The following is an 18,095-nucleotide window of genomic DNA, read 5'->3' on the forward strand; positions in this document are numbered from 1 at the left end:
CCAGGGAACAACTAGAAGCACCCTTAGGCGGAAAGCTAGCCTTATTCTCAATAAACTGGCATTACATCACAAGAGACAAGTGGATTTTACAGACAATAGACCAAGGCTACAGGTTCCACTTCCATACTCTACCAGGAAGAGAGGAATGCCAAACCTACCGCCAAATCAAAAGACAGAAGCTCTAAAACAAATATCTCAATTATTAAAGATGAGAGCTGTGGAAAAGGTACCATCTATGGAGCAAGGAAAGGATTTTACTCCAGACTCTTCCTGGTACCAAGAAAAGAGAACAAATGGAGGCCTATTCTCGACCTGTCCGCTTTAAACACATTCCTCATTGTTCCAAAATTCAAAATGCTGACTCTACAGCAGCTTCTTCCCATGCTGGGCAAGGAGTCTTGGCTGGTAACTCTAGATCTCAAGGAGGCATACCTGCACGTCCCCATACGACCAAATTGCAGAAGATACCTCAGATTTCTTGCAGGATCAGAGCATAATCAATTCTCAGCATTGCCCTTTGGCTTATCTACTGCGCCCAGAGTGTTCACGAAATGCCTGGCATCAGTAATTGCTCATTGCAGGCTTCAAGGAATCCAAATTTACCCCTACCTGGACGACTGCCTGATACAAGCGGACAACAAAAACAAGCTAACAGAAGACTTACAAAGAGTCATTTACCTGCTACAAGCCCTGGGATATACAGTCATTATAAAAAAGTCAAGGCTGATACCATCCCAAAGAATAACCTTTTTGGGTGCAGAGCTGGACACATCAAAGCAAATGGCATTCCTAACTGCAGAAAAGCAAGAGCAACTACCTCTCTACTTCTTGGCATTAACAAAGCAGAACCATCTAACAGCAAGAAAAGTACTGCAAGCCCTGGGCTTCATGGCATCCTGCATAATACTGGTCCCTCATGCCAGACTGCATATGAGAAAGCTACAGTGGTACCTAAAGAATTTATGGTCTCAACACAAGCACAGCCTAGAAACCAAAATTCCAATAATCCCATGCCTGAAGCAAGAGTTCTTATGGTGGGCTCAGGCCTGTCAATCAAACACAGGATTGCCCTTCTACAGCATTCAACCAAGCCAAGCCATCACGACAGACGCCTCAGACCTCGGTTGGGGGGCCCACATGCTGGACAAGTGCATACAAGGCTTATGGACTCAAGACCAGCTGCACCTACACATAAATCTAAAGGAAATGCTGGCAGTAAAATTGGCAATCCAGACATTCAGACCATTTCTCCGAGAAGGTCAGTTGATAAGGACAGACAACACCACAGTTATGTGGTACATCAACAAACAGGGAGGCACACATTCATACCCTCTATGCCGGATGGCACTGGACCTATGGAATGTGGCTCTGAGCTACAACATTCAGTTACAAGCAATTTTTGTACCAGGAAAAGAAAACATTCTAGCAGACATATTAAGCAGGACTACCACGGATGCTCATGAATGGATGCTGCATCCGGACATCTTCAAAGCCATTACAAGAAAATGGGGACTCCCAGAAATAGACTTATTTGCATCCCCACGCAATCACCAGCTAAAGAAATTCTGCACAAGGACGTACCACCCACTTGCTTGGAAGGTGGACTCCCTATCTTTCAGTTGGAAAAACCTGACAGCATATGCATTCCCACCACTTCCTTTGATGCACAAGGTGCTATTGAAGATCAAAGAGGACCGTCCAAGGATCATTCTGATAGCTCCAGACTGGCCAAGGCAACATTGGTACCCATTACTAAGGAGCATGTCTCGGGAGCAAATATGGACACTACCCCTGGTTCCATTGCTGTTAACACAGAACAACTACAACATCCTGCATCCAAGCCTGAAAACTCTGCAGCTGACTGCCTGGAACATTACATAAGATCAATTAACCCAAATTTATCACAAAGGGTTAAAGACATTATCCTTGAGGCTCGCAGGCCCTCAACAAGGAAAAATTATGCAGCAAAATGGAAAAGATATCTCATTTGGAGTACTGCAAAGGGAGATGATGTGTCACTGGTAAACATAGCCAACATCCTGGAATACTTGGCAGAGCTCTTCCACACAGGCCTGTCCTATTCCTCCATCAAGATACATGCATCAGCAATTTCAGCAGAATACAGCTTGGATCCTCCTGTCTTCTCGCATCCTCTGCTCAGGCAGTTTCTGAGAGGAATTAAAAATGTAAAACCTCCTAGGAAACCACCATTGCCAGCATGGGACTTAAACTTTGTGCTAGAAAAATTGACACTTCCTCCTTTCGAACCAGCAGCAACAGCAGAATTACAATACTTGTCATGGAAGACTGCTTTCCTGCTGGCAATCACTTCAGCAAGAAGGGTATCTGAACTTCAGGCATTAATGGCAGTGCAACCCTTCCTGATCTTCCATCAAGATAGAGTGTCCATGAGAACAAATCCTACTTTTATGCCTAAGGTGGTATCCAGAGTATCTTTAAATCAGGCTATCCACCTACCTACATTCTTCCCAACCCACAGAACAGGGAGAAAGACTGTTGCATACCTTGGATGTACATAGACAGTTACGCTACTACCTGGACAGGACCAAGGGCAATAGAAAAACTGACCAGCTACTGGTAGCATATGCAACAGGAAGGGAAGGAAAAGCAATTTCAAAACAGACAATCTCCAAGTGGATAGGAAATTGCATTAGATTTTGTTATTCCTACCATGGAAAGAAAACTCCAGAGAACATCAGGCCTCACTCTACAAGGGCTACAGCCACTACCACAGCTTTCTTACGAGGAGTGGCTACCAAGGACATTATAGAGGCTGCTACTTGGACCTCCGTGCATACATTTGCCAAGCATTATAACTTACCTTTATACTCTAGATCCCGAGCAGGTTTTGCCACTGCTGTTTTGCAAGGGATCCTAACTACACCATAATCTCTTCTTTCCTCCTCCCTTAGTTTGGCTATGGTATTCTACCCATTTGTAAGGACTGCAGATGCATCCTTGAAGGACATAGTACAGTTTTGTACCTACCATAAATGTAGATGTCCGATAGGAATGCATCTGCAGTCAGGATTACCCACCCGCCTTCCCCTCTGTGGTACTCCTAGGGTATTTGCCCATCTTATAGCTAGCTGGGGGGGATCTATTATGGTGTATTTGTTTGTATATATGTACATACATGCTTATTTTTGTGTTTGCTCTCTACTATTTGGAAACATTGGCATTTATCCAAATTTAGCCTTCCAAGAGGGCACCTGGCATCTGGGGCAAGAAACACTGAGGAAAATGGCGTCGGCTGATGCCTTTATACCTGAAGAACTGCAGCTATGACGTCGGGTGAAGTGCGGCACCAGCCGAGGCCAGACCCAGACTTTGGAATCCGGCCGACCGAAGGGCTGCCTGACGACAGGACAACCCATTTGTAAGGACTGCAGATGCATTCCTATCGGACATCTACATTTATGGTAGGTACAAAACTGTACTTTTCTCAGGAATATCCTTCCATAAAGCCACCCAGCGTATAAGTAGCTGGGGACTCTGTCCCAACTGTCAAGAATAAATGAAGATTGACAGTATCAGATAAAGAAGTTCTGTACTCACCATAATGTTCCATCTGTGTTGTCTATCTTCATTCATTCTTGACATACCACCATCATTCCCCCCTCCGAGATTTCCTGGAGGTTCTTACCCTTTTCCTGGGCTGGCATTAGGGTTTTTACCTTAGCCATGGCTTCCTCTCGTACATTATATATACTTCATCTTTCTGTAATTTCCAAACTTGATATGAGGTAACATACACATGGGCATTGTGGGTAGAGACTTGGCTCGAGAGTTTTGGCTGGTGCAAGCTGTATAATGGCTGAGCCAAATCTGAGGATCGGAACCGATTCCCAAGTGTCAAGAATGAATGAAGAGCGACAACACAGATGGAACATTATGGTGACTTCATAACTTTTTCATAAATACCCGTGGTGATTTTTTATTCTTTTTTTTAGTATAGCAATAGTGTAGATTTGCATAAACACTGCTTTGTGCATATTTTAGCTCACTGTATTCCTTGTTTTTTTTAACATTATCTGGTTGTAGGAAACAAGCTTACATTGGAAACCAGGCCTTCTAAAGAGGGTGTAGACATCAGAGAAGAATTATTGAAATTTCATTCAACATATTATTCCTCAAACTTAATGGCTGTTTGTATTCTTGGAAGAGGTAAGACTTGAATTTGGAAGGAGGAAATTAGTTAATTGAAGACCATGTATGCTTGTAGGTGTCCATGGTAGTAATAAATGCTTTGCACATATTGTACAACTGCTTTCTTATTTCATCTTTCTAATATTCCAGTCAACATAGTGTGAAATGCTTGGCATCTATAACTATTTTTGTATAATGTTTGTGGTATTAACTGTTGCAGTTTGTATTCCTGTCTGTAAATAGTCCACTTGGTTGGCCTAGCATTCGGAGCTTTATCTTCCCCCAGGGCTTTGGCTGAGAGTCTCCCACCAGCTTCCAGTGACATTCGTTTTGTAAGGGATGAGTTAGCTGATGCTGTTTCACATACATTCTTGGATCTTTTTCAACCAGTTAGAAGACCTTTGCACCAAAGCCCTGTAGACCAAAAGGAGCAGCCTGGTCTTCCCCAAATCCATCTCAGAGAATTTCAGTCTCCCTCTTCAGGAAGTATATACAGATAAGAGGGAATGGACCCTGTTAGGGGAAGAGAGAAGTGAAGGTGCAGGAAAGTGACTAATGGGAAACCTCAATCCAAATTGCAAAGGAAAACTTGTCAGAAAGGGGGCTTGGAGCGATGGTAGGCAGACTGTTCTCAGTGAAGTTACTCGAACATCTACATATGTGTTAATTTCACAATGCAACTGTACTGTGTTCATTGTAGTATTCACTTTTGCAGTTGTCACATTTGGGAAGATTCCCAAAGCGTAGTGGGTTAGGGAGGTGGAAAAAAGACATTACGAAGTAAGGTACTGCATTATATAGGCAAATCCTTCCCCGTCTCTGTAGGCTACTTTTAAATTATAGCATGGTTGAACAGAATTCCAAGTTGATGTTTCAAGAAAAGCCTGTTTAATGACTTCCCTAAGGAAAGCTAATGTGGCCGTACTTTGTTTTTGTTTTGTGCTTTGACCTTCGTCTCCATGTGTACCCATAATTATTTTAGCTTTTAACAATTACCTCATTACGTCCGAGTGACAATGCATCTGCAGTTAACTCCTACTGATGCTTGTAGGCATCAAATATTGCTTGTTCATATTTGCATCAGTAAATCCAAAACCTTGCTATGTACAAGGTTTTAAAAGATTTCATCTTAAAGCTTACACAATAGCAAACTCAACTGCATTAATATTTGACCTTTGTCTAGTGCAGATAGAGATATTAACTGTTGTTTTTATCATATTAATTTATATAGGTATATTTTTCACATTTTTCTAAATATTTCAACAACCAAGTAACACAGACAACTCCCTAGCCTCGTATGAAAGCTGTCAACTAGATGCATAAAATGCTACTGACAGTATACGCGTAACTTGAGTGGTTGCTGAGATTTTATAAGTTGTTTGCAAAATATTATGAACTTAATAGTTACCGTGTTTACTGTGACTTATAAAATTCAGTTCAAGACCTAGAACCTAAAGAATGCTACCACTAAAAAATAGTTTGTGCTGCAGGGTTTGCCGTTTATACTTCTTTCTTAACCCCAATGGTTCCAGTGATATGACCATTTGTTTGAAATTTGAGGGCAATTTGATTCTGTCAAAAGGCTTAGGTTATGCTCATTGGAAGATGTTCTTTGTGTTTCATTGTTGCAGTCATTACACTTGGGTAATCTGTTGGCAGGTTGCCCTCAGTCGGCCTGAATTCCAAAGTCTTGGGTCCTGCGTTGGTTGCCGTCTTCTCTTCCATGACGTCAGGTCGTCAGAGGTATAAAACACCAAACTGGGATGCGTTCCAAACCAGCAGGAACAGTTCAAAAATGTGATAGCACAATGATAATGTAAAAGTCCAGTAAAATATCCAAAATACCGCTCTTTATTTTAAGCTCTATTCACAGGCTTTTTGTCAGCCACACGCTGACTTCTTCAGAAAAACATAAAACAATTATAGAATCAACCACCTGGTTTAAATACATCCTTAAAAGTCACATGATCACTATAATTTCACCTGACATTTAAACTTTTGTTTGGTCCCACATCAATTAAAATACATCATAAATGCACGATAAAAATCTTGGATATACCTACAACAGGAACGCTAATTATAGCGTATCACACGTGCCTGGTAACAACTAAAGCAGTGTTTACAAAACAATTCTGTGAAGTTATAATACACCAGTAAAAAGAAACAAAATAGTGGTTTTACTTTGGTTGTGTCCTGAATTTGCAGATAATAAACAATCTAATTAGACTCACCCAAGTCAGCAGTTCGGTTAAGTTCCCGGCTTTTGTATTCATAAATAAAACAATATCGGACTTGTCCGATAAAAAACCTTACTGCCGTAATACGGCTCCTGTGGGGAAATTGACTCTTCCCCTTTTGTTTGTAGACACGGCTGCATACAAGTAAACATAAAGGAACCGGTAGGTACCTTCTCGATATTAGTTACAATGAAAATATTAAAAAGATAGAATACGTTATACTGTAAAGGTGTATCTTACCCACACCATCTTAAGGTGAAATCCACTCCTAAACTAACACATTTATAATAGATAAAAACAATATGAAATATAAGTACAGTAAAAATACTTTTAACAACTGTACTAAGAATACTTTAGCAGATAATACAATAATGAAATAATAAAGGACAAAAATATAGGTGCAGGTATCCCTAAAATGAATATGTAACCTCCCTATATTTCTATCACTGTAACTAAATTAGGACCAAGGAAAAATTCAAAGGGTATTGCAAAAATAATAAATGGCCAACAATATGTGTGAAGTACCAGGTATAATCTGTTTAGTTGCTGTTTAGTGGTTTAGAAATCAAACCTATCTAAACAATCAAAATATTCAGCCGAAATATAAATTCCAGGTGTAGCCTATTTGAAAGGTAGAAAATATTATCTGTTCAGCCTCTTTAATTTTAAATGGCAGGTTAAAGTCAAAGTGCCATTAATGCCAGGTGTATGGCACGCATCCAATCTTAGTGGCCATACCAACTCTCTGTATTCCAAGAGTAGGGATGTCGGACCTCCTCTATCATCAGATTTAACCTGGTCTATAACATAAAACTGAAAGGTATGATTTGGATTTTCCAAGGTATGTTTAGCTAAGGCATTCTCCTGTTTGCCTTTTCTCATGGCATGTAAATGTTCATATATGCGTTTTTGTAATTTCCTGTCGTTTTTTTTTTTTTTACATTAATCTAGTTTATAGGGGTATAAAACATGCAGCCGACGACATTTTCTTTAGTCTTTCTTCCCGTGCGGTGCCCGAAGCAGAAGCATTTCGCAAGTGCCGGTCGGCCGACTACTGAAATATTCGAGTTTGAGTTTCAGAACCGAAGTCTTCACCAAACCAAGTACCCTGTTGGGGAAACTTTTTTCTTGCTTTTTACCTATGTCAGAAAAAGTTAATAATTTTATTACTTGTGGGAAGCAAATACCTAATAAGGATTTCCATTTATACTGTATTCCTTGCCTAGGCCCTGATCACAACGTGCCTGGCTGTCGGTTTTGTGCTAGATTTAACGAGCGTACTATTAAGCGTCGGTATATTTTTTCATCAAAGTATTTTGGAAACAGATTTAACTACCCAGAAATGTCGTCTGATAGCAATCTGACTACCGGAGTACATAAAAAACGCAAAGAAGAGGACAGAGAAAGGCAATTGAGATCCAAAACCGATGACACAGCTTCTCCTAAGCCTGTTGCTGGTTCGCCGGTACTCAGTGAGGCACCTTCGCAGCCACTGATACCCGCTACCTTCGAATCGCAGGCCTCTACTGACACCCATGTGGAGTCCGGCATGCCGCAAGATACTCAAGGTATTGGACCAATGGATGTATCTCCCTGGGATGGATCCAGAGCCGCTGAGCAGGCACCGGCTTCTGAGGGTGTATTCAGACCTCAACATTTGTACATCAAACCGACAACAGCTGCAAAACCAAAGACAAAAGCAACTTCTAAACTTAAAAAAAGATGCATGAGCCACGTGCACAGGCCTCTATGCCTAAAAAACAGATGATCAAAATGGCTTAAGACCTTACTACCTTGATCAGGGTCACCCATCCCCCTCCAGATAAGAGGCCTAGGCAAGACACTGATTATGAATCTTCAGGTCAGGTTTCTGTTTCTTCTGATTCCTCTTCTGATCAGGCATTATCTATACCTCCGTATGAGGATTCTGATGCTGAGGAGTCTCTTCCATCTGTATCTCCTCCTGAGGATTATTCATTTGGAGAAACCTTGCATACTTTGAGGGAGCATTTTCACTGAGAGAGTTAAGACTTCTCAGAATCAAATAAGAGGGTCAGGGATTTCCTTCTCCCTTAGCATAAGCCTTTAGCCATTCCCCCTGTTTTAAACATTGCGGATGATGTGTTTTCGGAGTCGAGCTTGACCCCTGACTCCTTACCTCCGGCTGCCAGTAAGCCTGACAGATATTAGAGTCCCCAACTCACATACATTTTTATTTAGACACCCTGCTGCTGATCCTGAAACTATTTCACAGGGTCCAAAGGGAGTTAAGGCCTCAACAGCTAAAAACCCTACCCCCTCTGGCAGATATTCTAGGACACTGGACAGATGGGGAAAAAAATAATTTTCGTCTGCGTTTTACTACAGCGGTACCAGGGGCATGGCGACAGGTACACTCACAGAAGTGGAGAATATAGAGTTGGATTATAACCCAGGAATAGGAATAAATACCCCATGGACAGACAGAAATGTCAACCAATTTATGTTGAAGGTGAGCGAAAGAAGTAACCCATTGTTATGCTATATAAATGTGTTACAACAGGATGACATCGTAAATATAGATTACATAGCTCTGAAAAGTGAACTGTTTATGGTAGAAAAAGACTTGTTGAAATTAAAAAGAACACAATATGAAAAGTACCATCTACAAATGTGCATAACGGAAAATATCATGCCAAGAGGTCTGAGGATACTTAAAATGCTGGCTCAAACTGACTAACTCAGTGCTTTTGTGTGCATCGCAGAAATTAAATACACAAACAAGTCTGGGGTACTTAAAACTGTTATCTGAGGCTGCAGAACAGGCGGAGTTGAAAATCATACCCATTATTAAGAATAAGTACCTAAACATATGTAAAAAGTATGACTCAAGTATTCTCATGAAACCAATGGCCGACATTTTAGACAATGTAGCAGCATATGGGCATAGATGGACTCAGATCAAACTAGAGAAATTGCAAAGAGATGCATCTGATTTTTCTAACGGCTATGTATTCATGTGGCCGAGATTTGCCACTAGTGAAACTCAGAGGCATTATTCCTGATGTGGACATTGAAATCAATAGGTCAATCCCTTCCACTACTGTGAAAACTAATGTTGAAAGCATTCCACAAGTCACAACCTATCGGACTGCAGACCCCACTCAAGTAGCACAAGAGGGGAGTGGTTCTGTAACCACACAGGGTTAGGTTGTAATTCTACGGCAACGGACAATGCAGCCATTAGAAAGAGAATTGTTACCACCAAGGCGCAGGTACACAGTGAAACAAATGGTAGTGTACAAGTCAGTTTTGACGAAGAGCTCCTTCCCACTTCGCCTTTTTTAGAAGGTCCTCGACCAGCAGGTTTACAGTTCCCGCTACTGACCAGGAGCCGATCAAACAGCTGAGGGGAGAGGTCGGCTGAACCAGGCTCAAACAAGAGGCAGAAGTACAACAAGGTACAAAAGGAAACAAACGGACAATATGGTGAGTCCATACACCATCAAGAAAGCCTTCTTAAACAACAAAAACTAGTAATAAATTTGTCTAAGCATGAATTGTCTGACAGTGAGTACAAAGTTTTAGAAAAAGGACTTTCCTTTATTCCTGCATTGGATTCTGATATCACAGAAGTGGTATTAGATTTTAAGATGTTCACTAGAAACTTAATGTTAAAAATTTTGTTTGCTAAGAATGATGCTAATAGTGATTTCATATATAGGAAACCTAGTTGTTTTATACCCAAAATGAGTCCTTTAATTACTGCATTTGAACAGATATGTATTGACGATGCTTACAAAAGTTTTTATGAACAGGAAAAGTTAAGTGATAGGAAGAGATGGCATAATTTAACTAAAGATGAATGTTTTGCTCTAAAACAATTTACGAATGAATCGGTCTATCATGATACGTCCTGCTGTTAAAGGAGGACCTATAATCGTCTTGGATAAGGATGACTATGATATGAGAATGTTCCTCCTTTTAAAAGATGATGCCTTTTATAAATCTATTACTTTAGTAAAAGTCAATAAAATGATTGATTATATTCATAAGCAGCTTAAATGGATGGTCAGTATGAATATTTTGGATGAAAACCTGTTTCAGTACTTTTTTTATTTTTAATCCCACTATTCCCATGATACAAGGTCTACCTAAGGTGCATAAGAACAAGGAAAATCCCCCAATGAGACCAATTGTATCTGGTAGAAACTGGTGTACAGAAGCTATTTCCATTCATTTGGAAAAGTCTCGTAGAATTCTTATAAATAACTCAGATTATATTCTAAAATACACTGAACAGTTTGCTAGAGATCTTTATAAATTCTGTGAAAGTTCTGAAATGAAACCGGTATTGCTTGTTACGCTTGATGTTTCATTATTCACAGTAATACCCAATGAGTATGGAATTCAGTGTAGCTGATTTAATGCATAAAAATGGGAATTATGAACACAATAAGAACTAATATGTAGACTGTTGTTTTGGAAAATAATGTGTTTGTGTTCAAAGATAAGATATATTGACAATGCCAAGGCGTTGCTATGGGAACGTCTTGTACGAATAGTTATGCCAATGCAGTAATGCTGGAATGGGAGAAGGTTTTCATAGAGAGGTGAATTTAGAAATGAAATTTTGTTTTATCGTAGATTTGTGGATGACCTTTTTATGTTATGGGGAGGCTCTACAGAAAAACTTAGAATGCTTGTAGATTATATTAATGCATCAACAAACTTTCTTAAATTTACATTGAATTATTCAGAGAACGCAGTAAGTTTTTTGGATGTTATTATAATGCAGGAAATGAGTGGTAAATTAAATTTTAGGATGTTTAGGAAGGAATGTCATGTAAACAACCTTCTCAGAAGAGTTTACATTCAGAAATATAGCACAAAATCAAATATATCGAGCCTCTAGATTAAATGCTATGGAGAGGGATTTCACAATACAATTGATACAGTAAAGACAGACTTATCAGAAAGAGGGTACGATCAGAAGATGATTGAAGTGTCAACACTGTTAGAAATCTGAGGCATGGCAGAGCTAAACCCTATTTCTCCCAAAAGATAGAGAATAATATAAAAAGTAAAACTACTAGTGTACAACCACTTAAGTTATGTCTTAGCTATTCTAGGAATATAAGATGTTATACAAATATCATTAATAAACATTGGAATATTTTAACTTCAGATAGACAAGTAAGCAAATTGGTAGGTGCGTTTCCACAATTCGCTTTTAAGAATAAAAAGTCTTTAAAATGACAGTTATGTAACTATAGAGATTCTACTGTACAGAATGGTAGTTTGGGTACTAAACCATGCACCGAATGTCAATTTTGTAGGTTCATAGATACAATTAATTTTTTACATCCGGATTCAGGTGTAGTTTATACTTTTAAGGTTAGTGCCAAATGTGATTCCCCACATGTGGTATATTTAGCTACTTGTAAAATCTGTAATAGGTTGTATGTGGGGAAAACAGGTTATTACGAGATAGAATTAGAGCGCATACATACCATATTAAAAAGGGGAGCTTATTCAATGCCTTAGCTAAACATGTTAAAGAGACGAGTATGCAGCATTATTTTGTTTTTAGAGTGATAGATGTTTTGAAAATGTGAGGGGGGAGGGTGATGTCAAGGTTAGAACAGAAAATTTGGAGACAAAATGGATAGTGAAATTAAGAGCAAATTATGGCCATGGTCTGAATGACCATGTGCCACTAAAGCCAGTTTTAAAAAAATAGGGCATTATATAGGTAGTTTAAATAGCTGAGATGTTTTTCATATAATTTTTATGTTTGAAGAATGTTTTATTTGTATATATTATGTTTTTAAAAATGTTTTGTGAAAAGCCGGAAGACACGTACACATGACAAATAATTGTATGTATGTTATTTATATTCTTATGGCTTTATATATATATATATATATATATATATATATATATATATATATATATATATAGTATGTATGTATATGTGTATATATAGTATGTATGTATATGTGTATATATATATATATATATATATATATATGTATATGTGTATATATATATATATATATATATATATATATATATATATATATATATATATATATATATATATATATATATATATATATATATATATATATATATGTATATATATATATATATATGTATATATATATATATATATATATATATATATATGTATATGTATATATATATATATATATATATGTATATATATATATATATATATATGTATATGTGTATGTATATATATATGTATGTGTGTATATATATATATATATATATATATATATATATATATATATGTGTATATGTATATATGTATATATATATATATATATATATATATATATATATATATATGTGTATATATGTATGTGTGTGTTTATATATATATATATATATATATATATATGTGTATGTATATATGTATATGTGTGTTTATATATATATATATATATATATATATATATATATATATATATATATATATATATATATAAAAGTTGTATACCTTTAAGAGCACCAGCAGGCAATTATGTAATGAATAGTATAAATGCAGGTATATTTCAGTTGTTAGATACACCTGAAGAAGCTAGATGGTGAAAGCGCTTAAGTAACTTGTTAATAAAATCTTTGGAAGAGACCCTGGAGCCTTACCTCTACTTAATTTATGTAGTTGAATTGGTTTATCGTTTTTTCTTGAGGTACCTAGTTGCTGTTGTGGCTGTTTTTTGCAAAGATGGGGAAAAACGGTTTATACATCTGCAACCTTGGCAATCGGGGCTTTAAATTGTCAATTTAATATGCTGAAGTACCAACAACATGTTATGGGATTGCTAAAACTGAAAATTATATTGATTTCAGAATGTGCAGAAAATAAAGAATTGTAGGAATTATTACATGCAGCTGAACAAGTTGGAAAGCATACTTTGCAATGTGGTTTTGATTCTTTAGAGACCTCCTGCAGGGCCGCAGTTACTGGATCTGTGATTAGGAGGCATGCCTGGTTAAAGGAACAAAATTTGCCTGATCATGTAAAAGCTAAATTGCTAGATGCACCTTTACAGCATGATTCTCTGTTTGGCATTAAGGCAGAAGAGGTTTTAAAGAAAATGGAAGACAAAGCTAAGTCTATGCAAACTGTTAAAGATTTCTTACAAGTGCAGCCACCAAGATTCAGTAGACACTGGCGTACAAAAAAATTGGTCCTTTCCTGTGTCAGACAGAGCTCAAAGGGGCAAATCCAGACGCCCTAAGGGTTCCAGGTACCAGGTTCAAGACTCATACAGGTCAAAGCAATGGGGCGCATCCACTTCCATATCTGGAGGAGATAAAGCGCAAACCTACAGAAAGCAATCCCAATGACTTCCCTCTGCCTACACCAAACACTTTTCTTTTGGCAGCACCCACAGGGGGGGAAATTAGCACTTTTTGCTCAGAATTGGCAGTTAACCCAGGACAAGTGGGTACTAAACATCGTATCACAGAGATACAGATTCCATTTCCACACTCTGCCAATGACAAATGGTTGGCCAGATCTGCCAAAAAATCAATGGGCACTGGCACAGAAACAAGTTACGTCCCTCATGAATATGGGGGCCATTCAGACAGTACCACAACAGGAAAAAGGACAAGGTTTTTACTCAAGGCTGTGCTTGGTACCCAGAAAGGACAAGGCCTGGCGGCCAATACTGGATTTATCAATTTTGAACACATACCTGGACATTCCAAAATTCAAAATGCTCACTTTGCAGCAGCTTCTGCCCATGCTGGGCAAGAATGCTTGGCTGGTGACTTTAGACCTAAAAAAGCATACCTACATGTCCCAGTAAGACAGTCGTGCAGAAGATACCTCAGATTCAAGGCTGGCTTAATGCATTACCAATTCTTTGCACTGCCCTTTGGCTTATCTACTGCGCCCAGGGTCTTCACAAAGTGCCTGGCACCAGTAATTGCATTTTGCAGACAAAGAAGTATTCAAATATATCCTTACTTGGACGACTGTCTCATTCAAGCAGAGAACAAGGACACTCTTCTACAACACCAGGCGTTTGTGAAAAGGCTTCTAACATGCCTTGGGTACACAATAAATGAAAAGAAATCACAACTGGTACCCTCTCAAAAGATAACATTCCTGGGTGCAAGCCTGAATACAACTGCCCAGATGGCTTACCTCACGCCAGATAAACAAAGGCAACTGACTACTTCAAACTGATGGCAACAAAAACTCAGTCTTCTGCAAGGCAAATTCTGCAGGCTCTGGGCTTCATGGCATCCTGCATCCTACTATTTCCTTATGCAAGACTGCATATGAGGAAACTTCAGTGGTACCTAAAAAGTTTATGGAGTCAACATTCACAGTCTGGAAAAAATGATTCCTCTCATTCCCTGCCTGCGACAGGCATTTCTATGGTGGGCAAAGGCCTGTCACCAAAATATGGGATGGCCCTTCACTCTACCCCCTGCCAGCCAAACCTTAACAACAGACGCATCAGATTATGCCTGGGGGCCCACATGGCAGAAAGATGCATTCAGGGCATATGGGCACCAAATCAAATGCATCTACCAGAAAGAGATGCTAGCTTTTCAAAATGCCCTAACAGCCTTCAAGGACTTAATACATCCAAAACAACTACTGATAAAGACAGACAATACCACAGTCATGTGGAATATAAACTAGCAAGGGGGCACACAGTCATACCCCCTTTGCAGATTAGCCATGGCACTGTGGGACACAGCTTTGACCTACCAAATACATCTTCAAGCTCAATTCCTGCCAGGAAAACAAAACACTCTGGCAGACGATTTAAGCAGAAACCTTATGGATCCTCACGAGTGGAAACTAAATCCACAAGTCTTCAGCATGATAACAGAGAAATGGGGGAGCCCAGACATAGATCCATTTGCCGCTCCTCAAAATTATCAGCTGCAAAGATTCTGCACAAGGACTTCTCACAGACAAGCATGGAAAGTGGACACCCTATCCGTCAGTTGGAAAAACCTATCAGTTTACACCTTTCCTCCTCTGCCCCTTCTACCCAAGGTCCTCCTAAATGTCAGATAAGAGAAGCCAAAGATGATATTAATTGCTTCGGCCTGGCCCTGCCAGTACTGGTACCAATCCTAAGGAACTTGTCTCAAGTACCCAGCTTGGACCTTGCCTCAAAAACCACAACTAACTATCCCAGCAAAACAATCGGATCCTGCACAATCAACTACAGACTCTGAACCTGGCAGCATGGCTAATCCTGTAATCATACAAACTACACCTCTCAGTAAAGCTGTGATGGATGTCATTTTGGAAGCCAGAAGGCCTAGTACTAGAAAATCTTATGCTGACAAATGGAAGAGATTCTGTGCTTGGAATCAAGCACAAGGAACTGATACGGCAGAACCACATATTCCTCAGATATTACAATACTTAACTGAGATGCTTGACAAAGGCCTATCTTTCTCATCACTCAAAATCCATGCCTCTGCCGTTTCGGCTCATTACAATACAGAACCACCAGTCTTTTCTCGTCCTTTACTAAAGCAGTATCTTAGAGGAGCCAAAAATGTAAGGCCTCCTAGAAGATCACCATTACCTGCATGGGACCTCAATTATGTGTTGGAAAAGCTCACCCTGCCTCCATTTGAACCAGCTGCTACCGCTGATATAAAGTTCTTGTCATGGAAAACAGCTTTGCTGCTAGCAATTACTTCAGCAAGAAGAGTTTCAGAGCTACAGGCCCCATGGCTGTAGAGCCTTTTATCATATTTTACTCAGACAGGGTGTGTCTGAGGATAAATCCTACTTTTATGCCTAAGGTCATTTCCAGTGTGGCTCTTAACCAAACAATTCGTCTGCCAACTTTTTATCCAAATCCGCAGAACAAAGGAGAGAGAATTCTACATTCCTTGGACATACACAGACAGCTAAGATTCTACTTGAGCAGAACTAAAGCTCTAAGAAAAACTGAGCAATTACTAGTGCCATATGCTGCAGGATCAGAAGGAAAGGCTATTTCAAAGCAGACAATTTCAAAGTGGATAAGCCATTGCATCCGTTTCTGCTACTTACACCATGGCAAACCTGTGCTTAAGGGCATTAGGTCTCCCTCCAGCAGAGCTGCAGCTACTTCAGCAGCCTTTCTTAGAGGAGTACCAACCAAGGACATTCTAGAGGCTGCTACTGTTCACACCTTTACAAAGCATTACCATTTGCCTCTCTAAGTCCAGGGCAGGCTTTGCCATTGCAGTGCTGCAGGTCCTTATAGCCACACCTGATGCTGTTTAGCTCCAGCCTCCCGACCATAGCTTTGGGATTCTACCCAAATGTAATGACTGCAACAGTGAAACATGAAGAACATAGTACAGTTGTGTAGACTTACCATAAATGTAGATGTTCAAGTGTATTCACTGTTGCAGTCCAGGTTACCCTCCCGCCATCCCCCTGTCATTCTACAGTTTACCTTTCCTTCTCTATGTTCTACAACCTATGTGGTCTATTTGCTTGTAGATGAAGGTAAAGCGTACATTGATGCATGTAGATATATAAATATATATAATATTGCTACCTTTTTGGGGGCACCTGACATCGGGGGCAAGAAAAACTAAAGAAAATGGCATCGGCTACATGTTTTATACCCCTGACGACCTGACATCATGGAAGAGAAAGACAGCAACTGACGCAGGACCCAAGACTTTGGAATTCAGGCTGACTGAGGGCAACCTGCCAGCAGATTACCCAAATGTAATGACTGCAACAGTGAATACACTTGAACATCTACTTTTATGGTAAGTGTACACAACTGTACTTTACAGTGCAAGCTTCCTGAGCTCCATTGGAATGAATGAGTTAAGCTGACAGAACCCATAGGCTTGTGCTTCCGTGGAATGGAGTCCCTCCCCAGTGACATCCAGCCCCCATATACCTGTTATTGTCTACTTTAGTTATAGAAGATTACTAAAGGTATATATGGTACCATGGCAAAAGGGCTAATGCCTTTACTCTCCTTTATATAGAGTCTAGATTTGTTGTCTCGTTTTAGCATGGATGAGGTGGAATTTACCTCTTCTGACAGTCCTCCTGAAGCTGTTTTCTTGGAGAAACCTTCAGGGTACATTTCAGGTGGGGATCAGAGAAGCTGTCTGATTCCCCCAAAAGATATCTGGAACTGCTAGTAGTTGATGAACCTAGTTTAACCATCGCCCCTATTCCACTAGTATTTTAAGTATTAAAAGTTTGTTTTAAAAGAGCCTGTGCTGTAAGTCTCTTGTTACCAAAGGTGTTTTGTTTTTCTTCAGGTGAAGGGTGTGGCACAGCTTGAGTTTAGGATTCTAAATTGACCTTTTTGTATGACACTCTTCCAAAAAAACAAAGAAAGTAGGTTATAGAGTAGGTTTGGCAAAAACTATGCATCTGACACTTTAAGTATTTGGGCCATCTGTTGGCAAACATGGATGCTTCATTCCTTTGTGAGTTATTTGAAACAATTGGATGAATAATTGAAACTGTCACAAATGTCATCTTAAAGCAAAAGACTTTCCAAGCTGATTCAGACATTATTCAGTCTAAAATCACATCATGAGGTGTTGCTGTGGAGGTGTAGTTGCATCTTATAGGGGAGTTGCCTCTATCAGTCTTTAGGAGGCAGTTGTAGCTAAGGATACATGTTTCTTCAAGATATAGGGGGCAAATCTGCAGCA

General features: G+C 39.3%; 1 protein-coding gene across 6 annotated transcripts in view; it reads left to right on the top strand.

Moving 5' to 3' along the window:
* IDE (insulin degrading enzyme) overlaps positions 1-18,095 on the top strand; it is a 3,524,264-nt gene that overhangs the window by 562,501 nt on the left and 2,943,668 nt on the right. For all 6 annotated transcript variants that reach the window (XM_044056694.1, XM_044056696.1, XM_044056693.1 and 3 more), the window contains one exon: positions 4,066-4,188. In XM_044056694.1, coding sequence (XP_043912629.1) covers positions 4,066-4,188 — 123 coding nt within the window. The remainder of the gene's footprint in view (positions 1-4,065; positions 4,189-18,095) is intronic.

The sequence above is a fragment of the Protopterus annectens genome, chromosome 14.part0, assembly GCF_019279795.1.
Source record: "Protopterus annectens isolate FY-2018-M chromosome 14.part0, PAN1.0, whole genome shotgun sequence".
In the NCBI taxonomy this organism is placed as follows: Eukaryota; Metazoa; Chordata; order Ceratodontiformes; family Protopteridae; genus Protopterus; species Protopterus annectens.